Source organism: Oryx dammah, unplaced genomic scaffold (genome assembly GCF_014754425.2).
Source record: "Oryx dammah isolate SB20612 unplaced genomic scaffold, SCBI_Odam_1.1 HiC_scaffold_11050, whole genome shotgun sequence".
Taxonomy (NCBI): domain Eukaryota; kingdom Metazoa; phylum Chordata; class Mammalia; order Artiodactyla; family Bovidae; genus Oryx; species Oryx dammah.
This window is the reverse complement of record NW_024080444.1, coordinates 11,802,658-11,823,749: the sequence shown is the minus strand read 5'-3', so window position 1 is coordinate 11,823,749 and position 21,092 is coordinate 11,802,658. Positions and strand designations below refer to the sequence as shown.

Genomic DNA, 21,092 nt, shown 5'->3' with positions numbered 1-21,092 from the left:
CCCACCTGATCCATGCTGAACATGTTCCTAGGCTACATAGGTCATTTCTACCTCTGGTTAATTTTCTGATATATGAATATTTAGTTGGGGACTGTTCTCTGCCATAAAGCCCTGTTGGAGTATTGTTCTGTTGAGTCTTAGCATGTAAGAGCTGGTAGCAACTTGGAGACGGGCAGGCTGAGCTCCTTACCTTGGAGACAAGGGAATTTAGAAGTTGATATTTTCTTGTTTGAGGCCACACAGCAAACTAGAGCCTGTACTGGGACCAGGGCTTTTCCCAGAGCCTCTGCTTGTGCTGCTTGCCCTCAATGCTTCCTGTTTGTTGTAGGATCAGCCCCCGCAGGGCTGAGAAACATGTCTTGTTCCATTGGGAACAAGCAAGGGATTGCTCTTGTTTCCCTAGTTGCTGCTGAGACAGCAGTCACTGACTTCTTCGATAACGTGATTTGAATATCATCTTATCCTCTGTGAGGAATCTGCAAATGAATAAGGAAGGATCGCAGGCCTCCTAGGAGTTTCGAATGAGGAGGTGATAACAGTTGTACTTGACAGTGTCTTGCCATCACCTGTGGATATCTTCCTTGCACTTAGGGGTCTGTGTTGTTTGCTGCAGTTTGAGGCTGTCCTTCCTCTGAGGCACCCCCGCCTTGTAGAATCACCGCCACCTTTAACTGCCTGTGTGTGGGTGTCAGCAGCATTCTCAGGTAGAACTGTTAGGCTGAATAGTTGATTCACTTTAGCCTGGAGAGCCACCAGCTCTAAACGTGATATAGTCATGTTGAATAAAGAATATTTAAAGGGGCCATGTTTTTGCTTAGTGTTTGTACCTGTAAGAATGAGCAGAGGTCTCAGTTTGTTTTCTGCAGGAGCCCAGCAGTTTCTTGCTGCTTTTGGCATGATAGCATGTGATGCTCATGATGACTCATAAGGTAGGTGTGTACTACTACAAATGTGGGAAAGGGGCTCAGAGAAGCCAGTGGCTTATAAAATCATAGTCTTTAGTCAAGAGCAGAGCCAACCCATGCCCTCAGTTGTAAGCCAGCCTCTTTTCTCTTTACCAGACTCCTTCATCTACCTGAAGGCTAAGCCTTAACCTGCTTTGTGGATTCTTTGTTCTTTCCATCTCAAGGTTTAACTAAACTTTTTTTTTCTGAAATTGTTCTACAGGTTGATGTTCTGAAGGCAACAGCACTCCCTCTACTGAAACAGTTTGGGATTGATGGTGAATCTTTTGAGTTAAAGGTACGAATGTCCAGATTGTTGGTGGCATAAATCAGTGTGAAATATTTTCTTACCAACTCACTGGAGGAGCTGTATGGCTCAGTGTGTGTGTGGTACGTTTGAAGTCATCATTATAAGAATTATTGAACCTAGCATTGCAGACTTTGAGCTGAAAGGGTCCCTTTACTAATGACAAGAGTAACTGATATATTGCACTTATTTAGTGGTAGTAGATGTTGTCAGCATTCTACATACATTAACTCCTTGACTCATAACAACTCAGCCAATAAGTCATGGAGCTGAGATTCTGACCATGCTACCTCTCTGATCTGGATCATTTATTATTTGTGTCCAGAGCCTACCAATCTGAATGTCCCTAAGACTTTTTAGTACTTTACTTTCAAAACCTAGTTGAAGTAATTTAAGCATCTGTTTGTTTGCCATTTAAGGAAATTATATCAATCCAGTGTGATAACACTGGATATCTTAAGCTGTTTAGCATCTCTGCTTTTTGAAGGGAAATTACTTCGTTTTTATTTAATAACTCAAAACTATTGAGTTTTGATAGACCATTTAATTCCAGAAGAGGAGAAAAGGGTTCTTGGTGGTTAAGAAGTGGGTAAGCAGATGAGCTAGACCAGTCCCTCATTTTAAGGTTGAGGAAACAAGTTCTGGTGGTCAAGTGACCTATCTGGCTTTGACTGGAACGTGTAGACTCTGTGTTTACTGCTTTTTCTGACACACCACGTAGTCCCCTTGCTCAGCATGTGCCCCTGTGGAGCTAACATTAGGTGCTGTTGATCTTAAAGAGGTGGACAAGTTGGGTTTGAAAGCCTTCTGCATTCTAATGTTGGTTTCCATTCTTGGTGTGCACCGGCCTGGCTGGGTGTCATCCACTCTGGTGAACCCTGACCTCCTCTTTCTCCCTATGCCTGCAGGTTGTACGACGGGGAATGCCGCCTGGGGGAGGAGGTGAGGTGTTTTTTTCATGTCCCCTGAGGAAGATCCTGAAGCCTATTCAACTCATAGATCCAGGAAAGATCAAACGTATCAGAGGAATGGCGTATCCTTTGCATTCACTTCAGATGTCTTACTTTTTTTTTTTTTTTTTGCCTCAGTAAGATAAGAATGACTTGTAACAGTTTACTTCTTCCCAGGGTTATTTACATTTCAGACAACAGTTCAGTCGCTCAGTTGTGTCTGACTCTGCGACCCCATGGATTACAGTCCACCAGGCCTCCCTGTCACCAACTCCTGGAGCTTGCTCAAACTCATGTCCCTCAAGTCAGTGATGAAATCTAAGTATCTCATCCTCTGTTGTCCTCTTCTCCTCCTGCCTTTAATCTTTCCCAGCATCAGGGTCTTTTCAGATGAGTCAGTTCTTCACATCAGGTGGCCAAAGTATTGGAGTTTCAGCTTCAGCATCAGTCCTTCCAGTGAATATCCAGGACTGATTTCCTTTAGGATGGACTGGTTTGATCTCCTTGCAGTCCAAGGGACTCTCAAGAGTCTCCTCCAACACCACAGTTCAAAAGCATCAATTCTTCAGTGCTCAGCTTTCTTTATAGTCCAACTCTCACATCCATACATGACTACTGGAAAAACCATAGCTTTGACTAGATGGACCTTTGTCGGCAAAGTAATGTCTCTGCTTTTTAATATGCTGTCTAGGTTAGTCATAGCTTCCTTACAAGGAACAAGTGTCTTTTAATTTCATGGCTGCAGTCACCATCTGCAGTGATTTTGGAGCCCAAGAAAGTGAAGTCTGTCACTGTTTCCATTGTTTCCCCATCTGTTTGCCATGAAGTGATGGGACCAGATGCCATGATCTTCATTTTTTAAATGTTGAGTTTTAAACCAGCTTTTTCACTCTCTTCTTTCACTTTCATCAAGAGGCTTTTTAGTTCCTCTTCACTTTCTGCCATAAGGGTGTTACCATCTGCATATCTGAGGTTATTGGTATTTCTCCCTGCAACCTTGATTCCAGCTTGTGTTTCATCCAGCCTGGCATTTTGCATGATGTACTCTGCATATAACTTAAATAAGCAGGGTGACAATATACAGCCTTGACATACTCCTTTCCCAATTTGGAACTGGTCTGTTGTTCCATGTCCAGGTCTAAGTGTTCCTTCTTGACCTGCATACAGATTTCTCAGGAGGCAGGTCAGGTCTGGTATTCCCAGCTCTTTAAGAATTTTCTGCAGTTTGTTGTGATTTACATGGTCAAAGTCTTTGCCGTAATCAATAGAGGAGAAGTAGATATTTTTCTGGAATTCTCTTGCTTTTTCTATGATCCAACAGATGTTGGCAATTTGACCTCTGGTTTCTCTGCCTTTTATGAATCCAGCTTGAACATTTGGAAGTTCTCGGTTCATGTACTCTTGAAGCCTGGCTTGGAGAATTTTGAGTATTACTTCACTAGTATGTGAGATGAGTACAGTTGTGTGGTAGTTTGAACATTCTTTGGCATTGCCCTTCTTTGGGATTGGAATGAAAACTAACGTTTTTCCAGTTCTGTGGCCACTGCTAAGTTTCCATATTTGCTGGCATATCGAATGCAGCTCTAACAGCATCATCTTTTAGGATTTGGAATAGCTCAACAGGAATACTGTCACCTCCACTAGCTTTGTTTGTAGTGATGCTTCCTAAGGCCCACTTGGCTTCACATTCCAGACAACAGTCTTGGAAAAATCTTAACAGTGAACTTGTAATTACTGGCTGAGATAGGGTATTTTATTATCTGCCTCATCATAACTAGATTGACTGATTGATTCATTTATTTTTTTCGGTTAAAACTTAAGCAAACAGTTCCACTGTTTCTGACACTCTCTTGAGGGCTTTGATACGGGGGCTACCAATGCACTGTAGTCCCTGCTTCAGAAGAGCTCATCATCTGGTGAAGGAAATGAATGTACAGATACATAATTCTGCTATAATGTATAAAGTGGTGTAGATGATGTTCAGTGGGTTGGAGGAACTAAGAGTAGAGAGGCATTTTGTCTGAAAGATGTGAGAGAGCTGAGTAAACATGAATAATATCTACCATTTAGTAATTGCTTATTCTGAACTATGATAATTTATATACTTAATTTATTTTTATTTTTAAACTATTGAGATGTGGTTGACATACAAAAAACTGTATATATTCAACGTGTACAACTTGAGGAGTTTGGAAAGATATATATATATACCTGTGAAACCATCAACCCAATCAGTGCCATAAACATTTCTATCACCTCCAAAAGTTTCTCTTCATCCTCTTTATTATTTTAATTTTTTGTGATAAGAATACTTTTAACATAAGATTTTCCCTCTTAGCAAATTTTAAGTATGCAGTATAGGCATTACAGTGTATAGTAAGTGTCGAGGAGAAGGAAATGGCAATTCACTCCATTGTTCTTGCCTGGAGAATCCCAGGGACAGAGAAGCCTGGTAGGCTGCCTCTATGGGGTTGCACAGAGTTGGACGTGACTGAAGCAACTAGCAGCAGCAGCAGCAGCAGCAGGACTTATCTAGATTCCTCATATAAATGGGATCATGTAGTATTTGTTCTTATGTATCTGGTTTATTTCACATAGCATAATATCCTCCGGGTTCACCCATGTTGCCACAAATGATAACATTTCCTTTTTTGAGGATGAATAACATTATTGAATCCATATACCACATTTTCTTTATCCATTTGTCTGTTGGTAGACATTTAGGTTGCTTTTATACCTTGGCTATTGTAAATAATGCTGAAAAGAATATAGGAATCCATGTGTATTTCTTTGAGATCCTAATGTAAGTTTCTTTAGATATATATCCAGAAGTGGGATTGCTGGATCAGATGGTAGTTCTATTTTTAATTTCTCAAGGAATCACCATACTGTTTTCCATAGTGGCTTCACCAGTGCATGTTCCCACTAGCACTGTGCAAGGACTCCCTTTTCTGCATACCCTCACCAACACTTCTTACTTATTTGTTTATTTTTTGATAATCACTATCCAAATGGGGTGAGGTGATAGCTCAGTGTAGTTTTAATCTGCAGTTCCTTGGTAATTAGTGATTATTGAGTGCCTTTCCATGTTTTAGTTTATCATTTGTATGTCTTTTTGGGAGAAGTGTCTATTCAAGCCCTTTGCCCATTTTTAAGTAGAGTTGTTTGTTTGTTCATTTTGCTACTAAATTGTAAGATAAGGTGTCCTGTATCTTTTGAGTGTTAATGATATATATGAATTTCAGACATTTTCTCTCATTACATAGGTTGCCTTTTCACTTTGTTGTTTGTTTTGCCTCCTTTTTTTTTTTGCCTTTCTGGTATTCAAGAAATCATTGCTGAAGCTAAAAGTCTTTCTCACTGTTTTCTTCTCAGAGTTTTACAGTTTGAGGTCTTACATTTTTCTTTAATTCATTTTGAGTTTATTTTTGTACCTGGTGTGAAATAAGAATCCTGTTTCATTCTCTTGCATATAGGTATTGTTTTCCCAACAGTGTTTATGGAAGAGGATATCCTTTCCCCATTGTATATTCTTGGTAACCTAGCTGAAGGTCAAGTGACTAGATATGCATAGGTTTATTTCTGGGCTCTCTGTTCTGTTGTCTCTTTTTTTTCCTTTTTTTTTTTATGTTAGTACTTTACCATTTTGATTTTGGTAGCTTCGTAACATATTTTGGTATCAGGACCTGTGATGCCTTCAGCTTTGTTCTGCTTGCTCAGAATTCTTTGCCTATTTGGAGTCCTTTGTGGTTTCATATAAATCTCAGGTTTATTTTTTTCCTATTTTTATTAAAAATAAATGTGAGATTTTGATAGTGATTGCCTTGAATCTGCAGATTGCTTTGGAAAGTATGGACATTTTAACAATATTAATTTTTCCAGTCTGTGAACATGGACTGTCTTTTCCTCTAAAGTCTTTTAAAATGTCTTTTATCGGTGTTTTGTAGTTTTTAGTGTGTAGGTCTTTCACGTCCCTGGTGAAGTTTATTTCTAAGAATTTAGGTTGTTTTAAATGCTATTGTAAATAGGATTGTTTCTTTGATTTTTTTTTTGCAGGTAGTTTGTTGTTAGTGTATAGAAACTCAACTAATTTTGGATGGTGATTTTGTATCATTCCACTATATTGAATTCATTTATTCTAACAGGTTTTTTTTTTTTTTTGGATGCTGTTCTTTAGGATTTCTACATATAAGATCGTCTTCTGCAAAAAGAGATAATTTTACTTTTTCCATTCCAATTTGAATGCATTTTCTTTTTCTTACTTAATTACTCTGGGTAGGACTTCTAGTACTATGCTGAATAGAAATGTCAAGAGTGGGCCTCTTTGCTTTGTTCTGAATTTTATAGGAAAAGCTTTCATTTTTTTACCATTAAAGATAATGTTAGCTTTGGACTTTTCATTTATGGCCTTTATTGTGTTGAGGTAAGTTGCTTCCATGCTTAATTTGTTGAGAGGTTTTTTTTTGTTTTTTGTTTTTAATATCATGAAAGAGTGTTTTTTGTCAAATGCTTTTTCTGCAGCTATTGAGACAATGATGTGATTCTTATTCGTCACTCTGTTAGTGTGATGTATCACACTGTTTGATTTGCATATGTTGAACCATTCTTGCATCTCAGGGATAAATACCACTGTGTCATGTTGTGTGACCCTTTTAATGTGCTGTTAATTTTTTTGAGGTTTTTTGCATCCGTGTTTGTCAGATATATTGGCCTGTAGTTTTCTTGTAGTGTTGTTGGCTTTGGTGATCCTAATCTCATAAAATGAGTTTGGAAGTGTTTTCTCTTGGATTTTTTTTAGAAGTTTAAGCATTGATGTTAATTCTTCTTTGAATGTTTGGTAGAATTCACCATTAGTCATCTGCTGAAGCCACCTGCTTTTCTTTGTTGGGAACTTTCTGATTACGGGTTTAATCTCTTTACATGTAACTGATCTGTTCAAGCTCTCCGTTCTTGATTCAGACTTGAAAGTTTTTAGGTGTATAGGAGTTTATTTATTTCTTCTAAGTTGTCACGTTTATTGACATATAGTCATTTGTAACAGCCCCTCATGATGTTTTCCAATTTCTGTGGCATCAGTTGTAATGTTTCCTTTCATTTCTGATTTTACTTACTTGAGTCTTGTCTTTTCTTAGTCTAGCTAAAGGTTTGTCAGTTTTTGTCTTTTCCAAAAATCAACTATTTCATTAATTTTTTTCTATTGTTTTTCTGTTTTATTTACGTCTAATCTGCCAACTTTGAATTTGGTTTCTTTTTCTAGCGTAGTTAGGCTGTTTGAGGTCTTCCTTTCATAGAAAGAATGTTAGCACTTATCAGGCTAAGATGGCACAGGAGTAGGACAGGGAGACCACTTTCTCCCCCACAAATTCACCAGAAGAACATTTGAATGCAACTTCTGAATGCCGGCAGCGGACATCAGGCGCCCAGGAAAGCACTTATCAGTGTAAAATTTCTTAGTGCCCCTTTTGTTGCGTTCGTAAATCTTGGTACATTCTGCTTTCATTTTCATTTGTCTCTTGTTGGATCTTCCTTTATCCATTCAGCCACTCTATGTATTTTGATTGTGGAGTTTAATACATTTATGTTTTATATACTTTATTCTTAACCTCAAAGTGAGTCTGAATTCACTTCCATCCTATTTTGTGGATGTAGAAACTGAGGCTTCAAACGCTTAAGGAATTTACTCCCATATAACATTGGTAGTAATGGTAGAACTGGGATTTGAACCCTGTCTCTGTGGCCCATGCCTTTAACCTCTTTTTTCCTATAGAGAGGACAGGGCATTTGGACTAAGCTTGAAGAATAGAGGCTTGTAAAGCAGGACAAAGAAGGAGGAGTGCTGCGGGCGGAAATGTGGGCCTGTGTGGAGGGAACAGTGCCCACCTGTTCTGGGGAGCGGCCCACAATGTGGTGTGGCCTGAATGCAGGTCACTCAAGGATGTTTGGTGGTGGAAGATGGGACAAAAGTGAGAGCAGGAGCCTGTGAAGACTGGAGGCTGTGCTGAGGAATTGACCTTCATTCAAAATCATTAACTTCCTTTTGGAGGGATAATTTAGAATTTGCACATTAACCAAATAACTCCAGTGGTACAGAAAGAACTTTTGGCTGTTTTTGGCTCATTGTAAAAATTTTGGTAGGTATGAGTTGGAAAACAAAACAAAACAAAAGCACCTCTTCACTGCACTTCTTAGAGGCAGAGATAGTAGGGAATTATCATGCCCTAAAGAGAGCTGCGGTTCTTGGGGTTGCAAAGAGTCGGACACGACTGAGCAACTGAACTGAACTGAAAGAGAGCTGGTGAGGGTTGTGGCCTGGGGACAGGTGAGGGCTGCTAATTTATGGAGGTCTCCTAGAGGCAGGATGGATAGGATGCAGTGATCACCTGGGTCTGTGCTAGAGGAATAGGGAGTCCCTGAGTATGATTTTGATGCTTCTCACTTATACCCCTGAATAGACATATTTGTTCAGATAGAAGCTGCAAATGTTTGGGGTGGGGTGTGGCCATGTGGTTGGCAGTGAAAATAAGTTTAGTTTTATTCATGTTGGGTTTTATGATTCCAGGTAAGTACATGGATAAGTCCAGAAAGGACTTAGAAATTGGGAATGTAGAACTTCCTAGGAAATGTAGAACTCAGGGACAAGGAAAGCTAGAAATGGATGGCTGTGGCATCAGCCACCATGTAGAAGGCAAAGAGAAGAGGGTGGGACCCTGAAAGGTCACTAAGATTTGAAAGCAGAAAGCAAAGTTCTTCCAGGAAGGGAGACTAGGGAAAATCAGAGTTGAATGGGGAATAAAGAAATCAGTGATACTTCATCAAAAATAAATAAGTTAAAACTACACTGAGATGCCATCTCTCACTAGTTAGATTGGTAAAGAAACTAAAGCTTGACAACATATTCTGATGAAAGATTGGTGAGAAGGTGAGACAATGTAACTACTATGATTAAGAATTTGACAGTATCTAGTAAAATTCCCAGACATCAAGGAAGCTGTCAAAGGCTACTAGAGTCATGTCAAAAGGACACAGAAGCCAACTTGAAGTGGCTCCTACTAGCCAAAGATGGGACAGTCTAACTACCAATAAAAATAACTACAGACCGATTGATTACACATTAAATAAGGTTACATCCACAAATTTATTATGATACTTTAAAAAGCCTGTATTGATCATCCTTGGAAATCGACCCATTCTTTTGAAAATCGGTAATAAATGTCAATAATTTATTCTGCTTTTCCTATACAAACTGATAAAGGGAAGTTGATGAGGGAAAGTCTCTGTGTATCAAGGTATTGACTCTTTGTTTATGAATAAATTGCAAATGGTTTTTTTCTTAAAAAAGAGAAAAGAAAATGCAGCTTATTAGAAGCCAAGTCAGTGTCTTAAAGGGCCCAGAGGAGTGAGCATTAGGCCAAGCTGAGGGACTCACAGGAGGCTGCTGCTGATAACCCTGAGGGCTCGGGTGTTGGAGTCAGAGGCCAGATAACCAGTTCTGGGCTGCAGAGTGATGGGGGAGAAATTGTGGCAAGCAGAAGCTACTCTTTCAAGAACTTTGACAGGAAAGAGAATGGAAAGAAAGATATGGTGATAACTTGAGGAAAAGAATTGAGGACATCCCCTCTCTTTAACAAAAAGATTGATGATTTGAGTATTTTTGTAGGTTAAGTAGATTTATACATGAGAGAGGGAGACTGACAAAGCAAGGTAACAGGTGATTAAAGCTAAAGCACAGGTGCTAGAGTCAGACAGATGTGGGTTCTAATTTTGGCTTTGCCATTCACTGATGTTGGGATTTTGGCCCCAAACTTTGGTTGACACATTTATCACTGGGCCCGTTTATGACTGCTGTGTGGGGCTGTTGGTGCTATGCTGTGCTGTGCTCAGCCTTGTCTGACTCTTTGTGACCCCATTAGTCTGCCAGGCTCTAATGAAGTTTAAATGGAGTAATAGATGTATAGTATGAGACACTGGGCTGGTATAAGTAAGTGTTTGGTAAGTGGTGGCTGTTCTTGTTTTTATTGTTATTAAGAGGAGATGGATTGAAACTGCAGGCGTTTGGTAAGAATGGCTCTAGATGGAGCATTTTGATGATGACTGGAAAGGGGTAGGAGGCATTTTCAATTTTTGTTGAGTTAGGATGGGTTCCAGGGTGAGGGGACTGGCAAGGGTGTGATAAGGGAATGTGACAAGGGTAGCGAAGATGTGGGCCACTTAGGCATTGTGAGGGGTGTGTCCAGTGGGGCATAGTAACTCAGGATAAGAAAAAGGCTGTGGAACTGCAGTAAAGGCTCAGCTGAAGTGAGATGTTGTCATGGTGCTAGCTGTGTGGTGTATGGCTAGTCTAGCGGCAATTGGCAGCCTAGAAGGAGGAGTGGAGGAGGCAGGAGGCCACCTTCATGCAGGACTGGGTGTGGATTGACCAGGTGAGTGAGATGTGCAGAAGGGTGGATTACAGGGCATATTGGTGAGCGTGTCATTGGAGCGATGGCTGGTGCACTCCTTATGCTGGCCTGGAGAAAGCACATGGTCATGGGGTTGGAAACCGTCACAGTTTTGGTTTTTTTTTTTTCTTCACAGTTTTAATGGAAATAGATGTGTGTGTTGTGTAGAAGAACTTGACATTGTGTTTAGGGAGTTGTATTTTGGGGTTTCAGATGTTAAGACTGGTAGAATTCTAGGTACCAACAAGATCATGGTAAGGGCAAGTGTTGGAGGTGGGGGGCCGGATGGGGTTGGATGATGGCTTTCCTGGTGGGGATTTGATATGAATAGAAAGAATGTGTGCTTCTAGGGGTGATAGGGGCTTAAAGTCAAGTTTTGTATTTTTCAGGAGGTTTTGGGGTGGTCTTACTTGGAGGAAAGGAACTGTGGAGTGGATTGCCTTTTCAGAGGCCTTGACTAGATTGCATGGTGAGTAGTGAAGGCTCAATGTAGGGTGGATTGCAGAGCCACAGGACAGAGAGAGCTGTTGCTGAGATAAAAGATCAAACTTGGGGTGCTGCCTGAAGTTCTTTTTAGGAATCATGAAGAACAGAGGAACTTGTAATAAAGCTTCCCTGGATTAATGTCTGTTCTCTGCAGGGCTATCCTTGGGCCCAACCATGGGCCAAGCTTTGTGTGTGCAGGGGGAAAATGGCTGGTGGAGGAGAAATGGTACCTTTCCCAGGGAACCCCCAGGTTGATGGATGCTTACATTGACGTCTGAAGGTGATGGTCGACTCTCATATTCTCCGACTCTTAGGAGACAGAAACAGGTTATAGAGGAATGGAAATGAGATGCAAGTGCGTGCTAAGTTGCTTCAGTTCTCTCCGTCTCCTTGCAACCCTGTGGACTGTCGCCAGCCAGGCTCCTCTGTCCATAGGATTCTCCAGGCAGGAATCCTGGAGTGGGCTGCCATTTCCTCCTCACAGGGGATCTGCCTGACCCAGGGATTGAACTTATGTTTCCTGCAGTGGCAAATAGGTTCTTTACCACAGGTACCACCTGGGAAGCCTGGTAATGCTAGTAGGTGGGTTTTCTTTTTAAAAACTAAAGATACCTGTTTTGCTTGATGCACGTTAGTTACTTATATGCATGTTAAGTCATTTAGTCGTGTCCGACTTTGCGACCCCATGGGTTGTAGCCAGCCAGGCTCCTCTGTCCATGAGATTCTCCAGGCAAGAATATTGGAGTGGGTTGCCATTCCCTTCTCCAGGGGATCTTCCTAACCCAGAAATTGAACTGGGGTCTACTGCATTGCAGGCGGATACTTTCCTGCCTGAGCCACCAGGGAAGCCCCCCCTAGTTACTAATAGCTCGACCTCATTGTCCTTAACATTGAATTTCACTGTGTACAAATTCCAAGTTAAACCCTGTTGATGGCCATTGGGATGTCTTCTGTTCTTCACTGTTGCCAAAAATGTTGTGGTTAATGGCCTTGTACACAGAGTCCTACACACTTTCAGAACTATTTCGGTTTGTTTTTTCTATTTAGAGATTTGTTTCTTCAGTGCTGTGTCATGGCAGTGAACTCTGCTTGGAGTCCATTCTCGCTAGTTTGGAAATGTGATTTCCAGTGTGTGCTCTTTGTTTACCACAGTCCTGTGGTAACAACATGTGTTGCATGGAGGCTGTTACACTGGGGTCTCACATGTACTCTCTACCAGGTGTACAAGAGCCTCATAAGTTTTTTGATGCCTTTGATGAAGATGCCAGGAAACAGGGAAATCTCTGGGATTGTACAGGGTTTTACATAAAAGCTGAAGCAGCTGTTGTACCCTAGGCATCTGGGATGTAACCTTGTTCCTCCCCTGCTTTTTTCTGGTGTTCTTCGAACATTCCTTGTGTAGGCTCTGAGCCAGAAGGATGCTGGTGAGCTCCCAGGCGGTTCCCCTTCCTTGAGGCTGGGGATAGGACACCTGTCCCTTCCCCCATCTAGCCCTAACTCTAGTCCTTCCTCTAAATTCCCCATGAAAGTCGACACAGCACCCTTGCCCAGATCCCTGTCTGCAAACCAGACATTCCAGCTGCTGGTCTGCAAAGCTGCCCGTTTCACAGATACCCCAAAGGAATGTGGGTTTGAATTGAGATCACTTTTCTTGGCCAGCTTTGGAGCCTGGGATAAAAGAGCTGCTTTTGGAAAAAGCTTTAGCAGGGGTTTGTTACTTGCAAGGCTGAGCGTGGAGGTTATATTCCCTGTAGCAGGGCTCGAGCTAGGAGAAGTAGCCCCATTCTCTTGTGTGGTTCTGTGGTTTTAACTCTTCTCCTTCTCCGCCACCCCCATCCCTGCCGAGTGCGTCTCTCTGACTGACTGGCCAGGGCCTGGCGGGGAGCTGGTGGCATTCCTGCCAGTAGCTGTTGACTGGACAGTGTGGTTGCCGTTTACTTCCTGCCACCCACTCTCATTCTCCCCACTGCCTGAGAGAGAAAGAAACACTGTCTTTCAGTTTTGTGATGCCGTCCCAGTAGTTCATGACTGGATGTATAAGAGTCAAGAGAAGAAGCTGGGGTGGAGGCAGGAGAGGGGCGTGAGGTGGAGTTTGTTGGACGATCTGGTTTCCTTTCTCTTAATTGTAGGGAGAGTACTGAGAGAGTGAGTCTCTTTCTTTGTGTTCACACATATCCTCCCTCCTTAGCCTTCTCTGACTGGTAACACCAGGGAGGGTGAAGGGTAGGAGGTCCCTATGCCCTGTAGCCATGAACTTATCTTTCATGGATATGAGTTCTTAGTATGGTACTTATACAAGGCCCCTGAAATTGTCTGCAAAATTGTGTGTTCACTTGTTTCTTGAGATAGGGTTCATGGCTTTTACCAGATTCTCAGAGAGGTCTCTTACTCCTGAGAGGAAAGAACCTCGGCTTTGGGGTTTGAACCTTGGACTACCAGTAGGAAAAGCAGTAGCTGACATTCAGTGGGCTCCGACTGCACGCAAGGCATGGCTGAGCACCTGACATGCGTGGTTTCAGCTGAGCTTCCAGACCCTGTGAAGGAGAGTATTATGATTATTATTTTTGTAACAGTGAGGATGCGGAGGCACCAGGTTTTCAAGTAGCAATAATCACACCTTGGATAAAACTCATTAGCTATGATACCACCACTGTGCAAAGCTGAAAGCACCAGAAATAGCGCACTGGTTCCAGAATGATGCAGTTTGCGGAAGCTGGGGCTTAACACAGATAGTCCGATTCTAGAACTCTTAGCCAGTCTTGGTAGGACCTCCATAACAAGCCAGAGAGCTCCATAATGACTCTGGGATGCAGCCAGCTTTAAAGTTCCTTTCCTTCATTACTCCAGTGCCTGAATTCTAGTATACGCTTCCATTGGCCCTGATAAGCACTTTTACCTACTGAGTTTCCACATCCCTGGAGGGATCTGGGAAGAAGGTTGCCTTTGGGAAGTCGCATCTGTTTAATTTTGAATCTTGGTTCTGTTGTCCTCAGTGAGAGCCCTGAAGCAGAAACCCATGGCCTTACCTCAAGGTTACTATGAGCATAAAATAAGATGATCATGTACCTGAAAGAACTTTGAAAGCCACGAGCACCATGGGATTATATATCAGAATAGTGACATCTGTTATTTTCCTGCAGAATGTGGGCACTGCAGGCCTCAGAGGGACAGCACCCTCCTGGTCCAAAGGGTATGAGACCTGGGACTGTTTGTCGAAGCTGCCTGTGGTCAAAAGTACGTTCTGGACAGAAGAGGTGGTGATGTAACTGGGCTCTGTGTGTGTGTGTGTGTGTATTGAAAAATCCCTCTTTACTCTTTCCTCATTTTGGGTTTGTCCTTTGAGTCAAGTCAAATATTTATCGAGTATTTCTGAGTACAAAAGTAGTGTATGAGAGACTTGTGAGGGATACAGAGGTAGAGCCCCTTTCGTTATGAAGCGTGCAGTGTGATCGGAGAGCAAGGATGGCCTGAGTGTATATGAAGGGAGATGTGTGGTAAGTTCAAGTGCAGACCACAGTTGGGGCATCCTGGTTGATTTCAGGAGAGGGGAAACTCCAGGTTGGAAGAATGGAGGCAGGTAGATCAGGCTGAGGGATTTGGACACTTCGGTTCATAGAGCTGGGGATGGTGGTGTTGGGTTAGGGATGAACCAAGCAGACTAGGGGTCTGATCTCAAGATCTGGGAGGGCCTGCAGTTACTGGGAGCTTCTCCCTCACACGTGGGAGCTGGATCTTTTGGTGAATGTCCAGGATGGGTCAGAAAGGGGAGCTTGATGCCATTCAGGTTCTTTGCTTTTGGTTTCTACAGCTCAAATGAAAATTAAATGTGTAATTGACAGTAATTTTTGAACAGTTGGGCTGGGCTGAGGAGACCACACACCTGGTTTTCCCTGAGGAACTTTGTGCCTGGGGTTTGGATCAGAGTAATGGGAAGATTGTGTGTTGTTACTTCTTCGTTTCTTTAGCCCCTCGTTCCACATGCACAGCCAGCCCCTAACCATACATCGGACATTGGAAGTGCTTAGTACATACTTATTTTTTATTTGGCTGGTTGATTTGGGGGAGAACCAGTCTCTGTAATAAAGTTTAATTTGAGGCAGTAGTTTCCAGTTCCTCAAGCAGCACTCTTTTAATTTGAGTTGATTTGAGTTGCCAATATCTTTCCTTTCCTGTCTGAGGCTGTCCTGTTGTAAAAGTGCTAATTATCACTATTTGGACCATTAGGTAGCAGTTGCAAGGAGCCTGTGTCATCCATAAATAGCATTGTCGGCACTTAAATAATTGAAAATAGGCTCTTAAGTTAAAAACCTGTTTAGACCTATATAGATAGCCCCACTATGTTCTTTTACTAATGTTTTTTCTGCTTCTTTTGTCAGCATACCATGGGGTGGATTGGGTCACCCAGAGGCCCAGGTCAGTCCCAGTCGGGTATCTGTCCTGATCTTAGTTGTAAGAGAAAGACTTATGGATAACAGCAGTGGGGATGTTCAGAGAATACTTCAAAGGGAGTCTGGCTCATGCCATACAGGGGGACAATTGCCTTTACTTGTTCCAGAATTGAGGTGAACCATTTCTAGAGGAGAGGGAATGGGTAGGCAATCTAGAGCGGGGTTGGCAGCTTTTATTTTATACTTTCCAAGTGTCTATATTGTTTGGATGTTTTTCATTAAGGACTTTTTATAACAATACAAAAATTATATAATAATAAAAATAATAATGTAAAAATTGAGTTGTGACACTACAAAGTTAAGTAATTAAATACAGGTGGAGAATAGAATGAAATTAGAAGCATCATTTTGTTATGGCAGTACCACAAATATTTGCTAGCTTTATGACTGACTTTTCTCTGCTTTGGAGTCCAAGCAGAATGACACCCTTAACTCCGAGCTGCAGGTATTCGGTACGTGTATCACCTCAGATGGCAAACCGGATTGTGGATTCTGCAAGGAGCATCCTCAACAAGTTTATACCCGATATCTATATTTACACAGACCACATGAAAGGCATCAACTCTGGGAAGTAAGTGTCTGTGCCTTTGGGGAGCCTAATTCTGCAGCCTCTCTAAGCATTTTTCATCCTCCTGGTCTCTGATTGAAGCTTAAGCTGCCATCTCTGAGGCTGGGCAGCCAGAGGAAGAATGATTCATTTTTTTTCCTTCTGACTTACTGCCATTGTCACCACCAAGTATATTCTGAGCACCTATCACATGGAAAGCATCACCGTGCCCAGTACTGGGTGATGAGGGTTTGAAATACCAGCCTCGGGGAATTAAAACCCAGCTATTAATAAAAGTGCCTCCAGCTTTAAATCCCATCTGCACTCTGTTCCCACTAAAAAGTAAAGTAAACAAAGTTCTCCCATCCTGAGTAAATAACAATTTAGGGGAAAAAAATCCTTTGTTGGTCTAAGTGCCAGTCGGCGTCTCTCTCCATCAAGGGGAACGACACCCTTGGAGCCAGAGAAACTTGTTATTGCAGATTTTAATTTGGTTTAGTTAGAGCCTTTGTGGAAAACCTCACATTAGAACATAAAAAGTTAATAATGATGATCTATGTTATGAAAATATCTGTTTTAGGCTTTTGTTATATATTTAGAAACCACTAATTTTTTATTATGAAAATGTTAAGCGTACAGAAAAGTTGGAAGGATAATACAGTGTACACTTGTATATTTTTCTTACTTGTAGGTAGAGTTATTTTGCCAAATTTGCTTTCCTTGTATGTGAGTTTTCTGTTTTTGCTGAGCCATTTTAGTGTGAATGACAGTACCTTTACACTCTGGACATGAACTTTTCAGGTTGTGTCTTATAAAAGTAAGAACATTAGAGACTGACAATTGTGAGATAAGAAATCAGTTTTTTTCCTAAGTTGTACCACAACTCATCCTTTCATAGTCCTTCCTCTGAGTTTTCTTTAACCTCAGGAAAAGAAGGAAAGAGAGGGGAAAGAAGGGGGCGAGTATGTTATGGGATCTCTGACCTTCATGAGGCCTAACTAAAAGATAAAGGAGATTTCACAAATGCAGTGGTGGCTCTTTGTCCAGAGCAACAGAGGAGGTGGTGTCAGAGCTTAGAGTTGGGAAAGGATTTGTGTGCGAAGCTGGCTGTTTCCCTGGGAATTGGAAAGGTCAGTGATGGTCCCAAACTTTTGGTGTATTGCTCAAATACCACTGGTGGTGTCCTCATTCCTAACATGTGAGTGATATTGCCTACATCCCTAGGTTACTGTTACTGTAAAGATGAAAAGATTCCATATGTAAGCCCCTAATGCAATGCTGGGCACATAGTAGGTGCTGCAGAAATGGTAGCTGCTAATGCTGTTCTTGCCTTTTTCCTCCCTTCTTGGCTGCAGGTCTGGAATTATGTGTCAGCTGTTTTCTGGGGAGAGGGAATTACAAGGGATGGGGGAGGATAGGTGGTGCCAGCAGCTGTCTGAGTGGCCTGATCTCTGTAGTGCCTTGTCATCTGGCCTCTCGCTCTACAAAGAAGCAGAGCAGACCAAAAGGCTGTGCTCCCAGCTAGAATGTGGCTTTTCATAATGCCGTCATTGACCAGCCGACCCTAGTGCTGCGCAAGGCCCATACTTGGGAATAATGAGTAGGAAGCTCACGTGTGTATGGAGATGTAGGCATAATATAGCCTTGTTTTACAGGTAAAATTTACCTATAAAACCAATGCACGATGTTAAATTTGCATTCTGCTTTCTAAATAACAAGTTACAGTTGACAAACAGTGATCTTCCTTCTCCCTTATGAAATTATAGTCATGAGTAGGTATTTTCCTTTTCTAATTCAGTGAAATGTCCTCATAAGTTAAGCTTGCTGAACTCTGGGAGTGAGAGTCCTATGTGGCCATGCCCTGGGACTTTGGGAGCCAGCAGTTCTTGGTGGCCTGTGTCAGTTCTTTGTCTGGTACACATTTGTCCATCATGCTCCCATTTTGATTCCCAAAGTGACTTTTTTGAAAAATGTAACCCTTTATCAATTAGAAAGTTTTGGAGCCCGTTATCTATAAACTGTACTAATGCCATCTTCAGTGAGGTCACTTGGTGATTAGCTGCTTTGTCAGCATAACCTGAAATAGGCCTGATAATATACATACCCCAAATTGGGGGGTGGGGGATGTCAGCATAACATGCATAGAGCATAATATGTTATCGTGCTGTTTTCTGTAAAACAAATATGATATCAAATGGAACAATCTTGATTAAATGTGAAGTTCATTGTAGTAAGTACACATACCTCAAAAATTTCACACGGATGGAAAAGTTTGGAAGTGCTTAGGAACTACAAGTTAAGTGGGTTAGAGTGGTGGTGGTGGCTTGTCTCCTGGCCCTTCCTCCCTCCGTTTTCTCCTTGCCATTTTGTGCCACTACCTCTGCTGATGAGCTGGGTGCCCCTGGTCAAGTGAGTCATAGGCATCTTGAGATTGTTCTTTAAATGTCCCATGATGATGCTGGAAGTACAGTGTTAGATTGTTGAAGTGTGACTCAAAGTGCCCTGGAACCTGTGTTCTCACTGCTCCCTCTTCCCTTGGCAGGTGTTATTAACCCTTGGCTGCATAGACAGTCAATTTTTTTTTTTTTTTTAGGAAATTAAGGACCAACCAGTATAGTTACCCCTTGTCGTGAGCTCATATAGAACATTATTAATTTTACATGTAGTTTTTCTGAAACAAGTATTTTGGCTAGTTTTGTGCTAGATGCATAGAAGGTGCTTCATGAACGTGTATGTTGAATTGTGTTAAAGGAGGCAGGGCTGTATTGTGCTTGCATGTGGAGTGTACTGATGGGAGCTGTACATAGCTAACGCTGGAACAACGCTTGGATTAGGAGTGCTGAACTTCCCTGTACTCAAAACCAGCAGTCAGCTCTCCATCTTTGGTTCCTCTGTATCCGGGGTTCGTATTTAGTGAAAAAAGATCTGTGTCACTGGACTGAGCAGTTCAAACCTGTGTTACTCAAGGATCAGTTATATTTGTTTAAAAGGGACTGAGCAAGGTAGATGTGAGGGGTCACGTTTAGAAGTTTTGTGGGGAGATGCTTGTGTTTATTATTGTCAACTGATTTTGTTTTACATCAAACTGGTTGTCACTAAGCCTCTTGAGAGCAGGGGCCTGTGTGTGCCCCAGTTCCTGGGTATGTGGAAACTTTCTCCTAAATGTTTTTTGTGTGCATGAGTGCACGAGGCATTTGTGGTCCTGGACTGGTAAGGGTGTTAGGTTCTGGCTGCTGGTGGTCAAAACACCTGGGCAAGAATATGGTACTGGTTCTGGATTATATTCATTGAATTCTGAGTTACCGACGTCCCGTGGGGACAAAAACATAAAGGTGTACCTTCTCTAGGCCCTTTCTCCTTGGGTGGTCTTTGTCATCACGGAGCAACAACTTGCTGTTTCTTAGGAAGTGCTGTAATCAGGTGCTCTCCAGGCGGCTTACATTTCTGGGGTGGTTGAGTGAGGGCCGAGGAAGTGGAGAACTTGTGTGGTCTTTGGCTTCTGGAACACCTGTGTTTGAAATGCATATCAGTCTCTTTCTGGCCATGTGGACTTGATGCTGGTTGCTTGATTTGTCCATTTCCTCCGTTCTAAGGTGGGATGGTAATATTTACTCTGCAGAGTCATGTCAAGCCCCTAGCTCAGAAACTGGCTGAGAGTAGAACTCAATATCTGGTAGCTGTTAGGGTGGCTGTACATGTGGAGTGTTACAAACTCTCACAGTGTACGGTGTCGGGGAAGGGAGGGCTGAAAGGGAAAGCAGTGGTTTCGCCATGTGTGTGCCCTCACTGAGTCATGTGTATTCCCAGTGTGAGCTGCTAGGAACTCTAATAAGGCCTAATATAACCAGACAGAGTGCCATCAAAAGGATGTTTGTCTTCTCTTTTGACTGGTGAATGCATGCAAACCCTGCTTCATACGCTACTCAGTGTCTGTGCCTTTGAACCTCCAGGTCTCCAGGCTTTGGGCTGTCCCTGGTTGCCGAGACCACCAATGGCACTTTTCTCAGTGCTGAGCTGGCTTCCAACCCCCAGGGCCAGGGCGCAGCGATGCTGCCTGAAGATCTCGGCAGGAACTGTGCCAGGCTGCTGCTCGAAGAGATCTACCGGGTATGTCCTCAGCTTCTGCAGGTCTGGGAGAGGAGCACCTGGAAGCAGTTCCCATGTTTCTTCATTAGCAACTTTCTTTCTCTTTAAGGGCTTCAGTCAAGGAGTTAACCTCTTCCTACCCTTTAGACAGTTCAGCATTAACTAGCTTAGTGGGTTAGCTAACTAGTCAGTGACAGTGGAGCCTGGTGGGCTGCCATCTATGGGGTCGCACAGAGTTGGACACGACTGAAGCGACTTAGCAGCAGCAGCAGCAGTGAACAGAGACTCAGCCCCATTGGTTTGATACAAACAGCAGGTAAGTTTTAACAATCGGGAGGGGAGAGAACTAGAACAGAGTCATGCACAAGGGAGGGGATGAAAAATGAAGCAGGTTAGGCAGCGACTGGCCAACTGAAGGGCACGCACTGCCCTGCCCAGAGCAGGGACCTTCTCTCAGCCCCCGAGTCGTTGCCACAGCATGGGTGACGGCTCGTTCTCAGATTTTTCAAGAGAAAGTGGAAAGCTGGATTTCTATGTGAGAGTTAATTCAGATAAAAAACAGTGTAATAGGCTCAACTTTGCTCAGTGTTTGGGAGCGTTGATGACTGTCTAAGGAAGGCAGGCCTGTGTCAGAGCATAGTAGGGACTTGGGAAGGTGAGACAAAGAAAAGGTGACAGGATGCTGAAGATAAGCCTGCACCGCTGGTCATTTTGCTTAGACATTCATCAACGCTCCTGTCTCTTTCCAGTGGGCCTGGGAGAAGTGGATGTATCTCATTATAGAACAGCCCAGTGGGAGCCCACAGGCACAGCTGGAATGTGGGTTTTATATCTCCATAAATGGCAGATTATAAGCCTTAGGGTGAAAGCACAGTCTACCAGTCCG

The 21,092-nt window shown here is 42.5% G+C and overlaps 1 protein-coding gene across 5 annotated transcripts in view; it reads left to right on the top strand.

Moving 5' to 3' along the window:
- The window catches only part of LOC120860231 (RNA 3'-terminal phosphate cyclase-like protein), a 63,700-nt gene that overhangs the window by 27,912 nt on the left and 14,696 nt on the right, over positions 1-21,092 (top strand). For 2 of the 5 annotated variants that reach the window (XM_040236015.1, XM_040236016.1), the window contains exons 4-7: positions 1,168-1,242; positions 2,160-2,284; positions 16,019-16,144; positions 20,071-20,227. In XM_040236015.1, the coding sequence (XP_040091949.1) occupies positions 1,168-1,242; positions 2,160-2,284; positions 16,019-16,144; positions 20,071-20,227 (483 nt within the window). Of the gene's footprint in view, positions 1-1,167; positions 1,243-2,159; positions 2,285-14,408; positions 14,620-15,501; positions 16,145-20,070; positions 20,228-21,092 lie in introns of those variants that run through there. The other 3 variants (XM_040236018.1, XM_040236019.1, XM_040236017.1) reach the window with 3 other exon arrangements.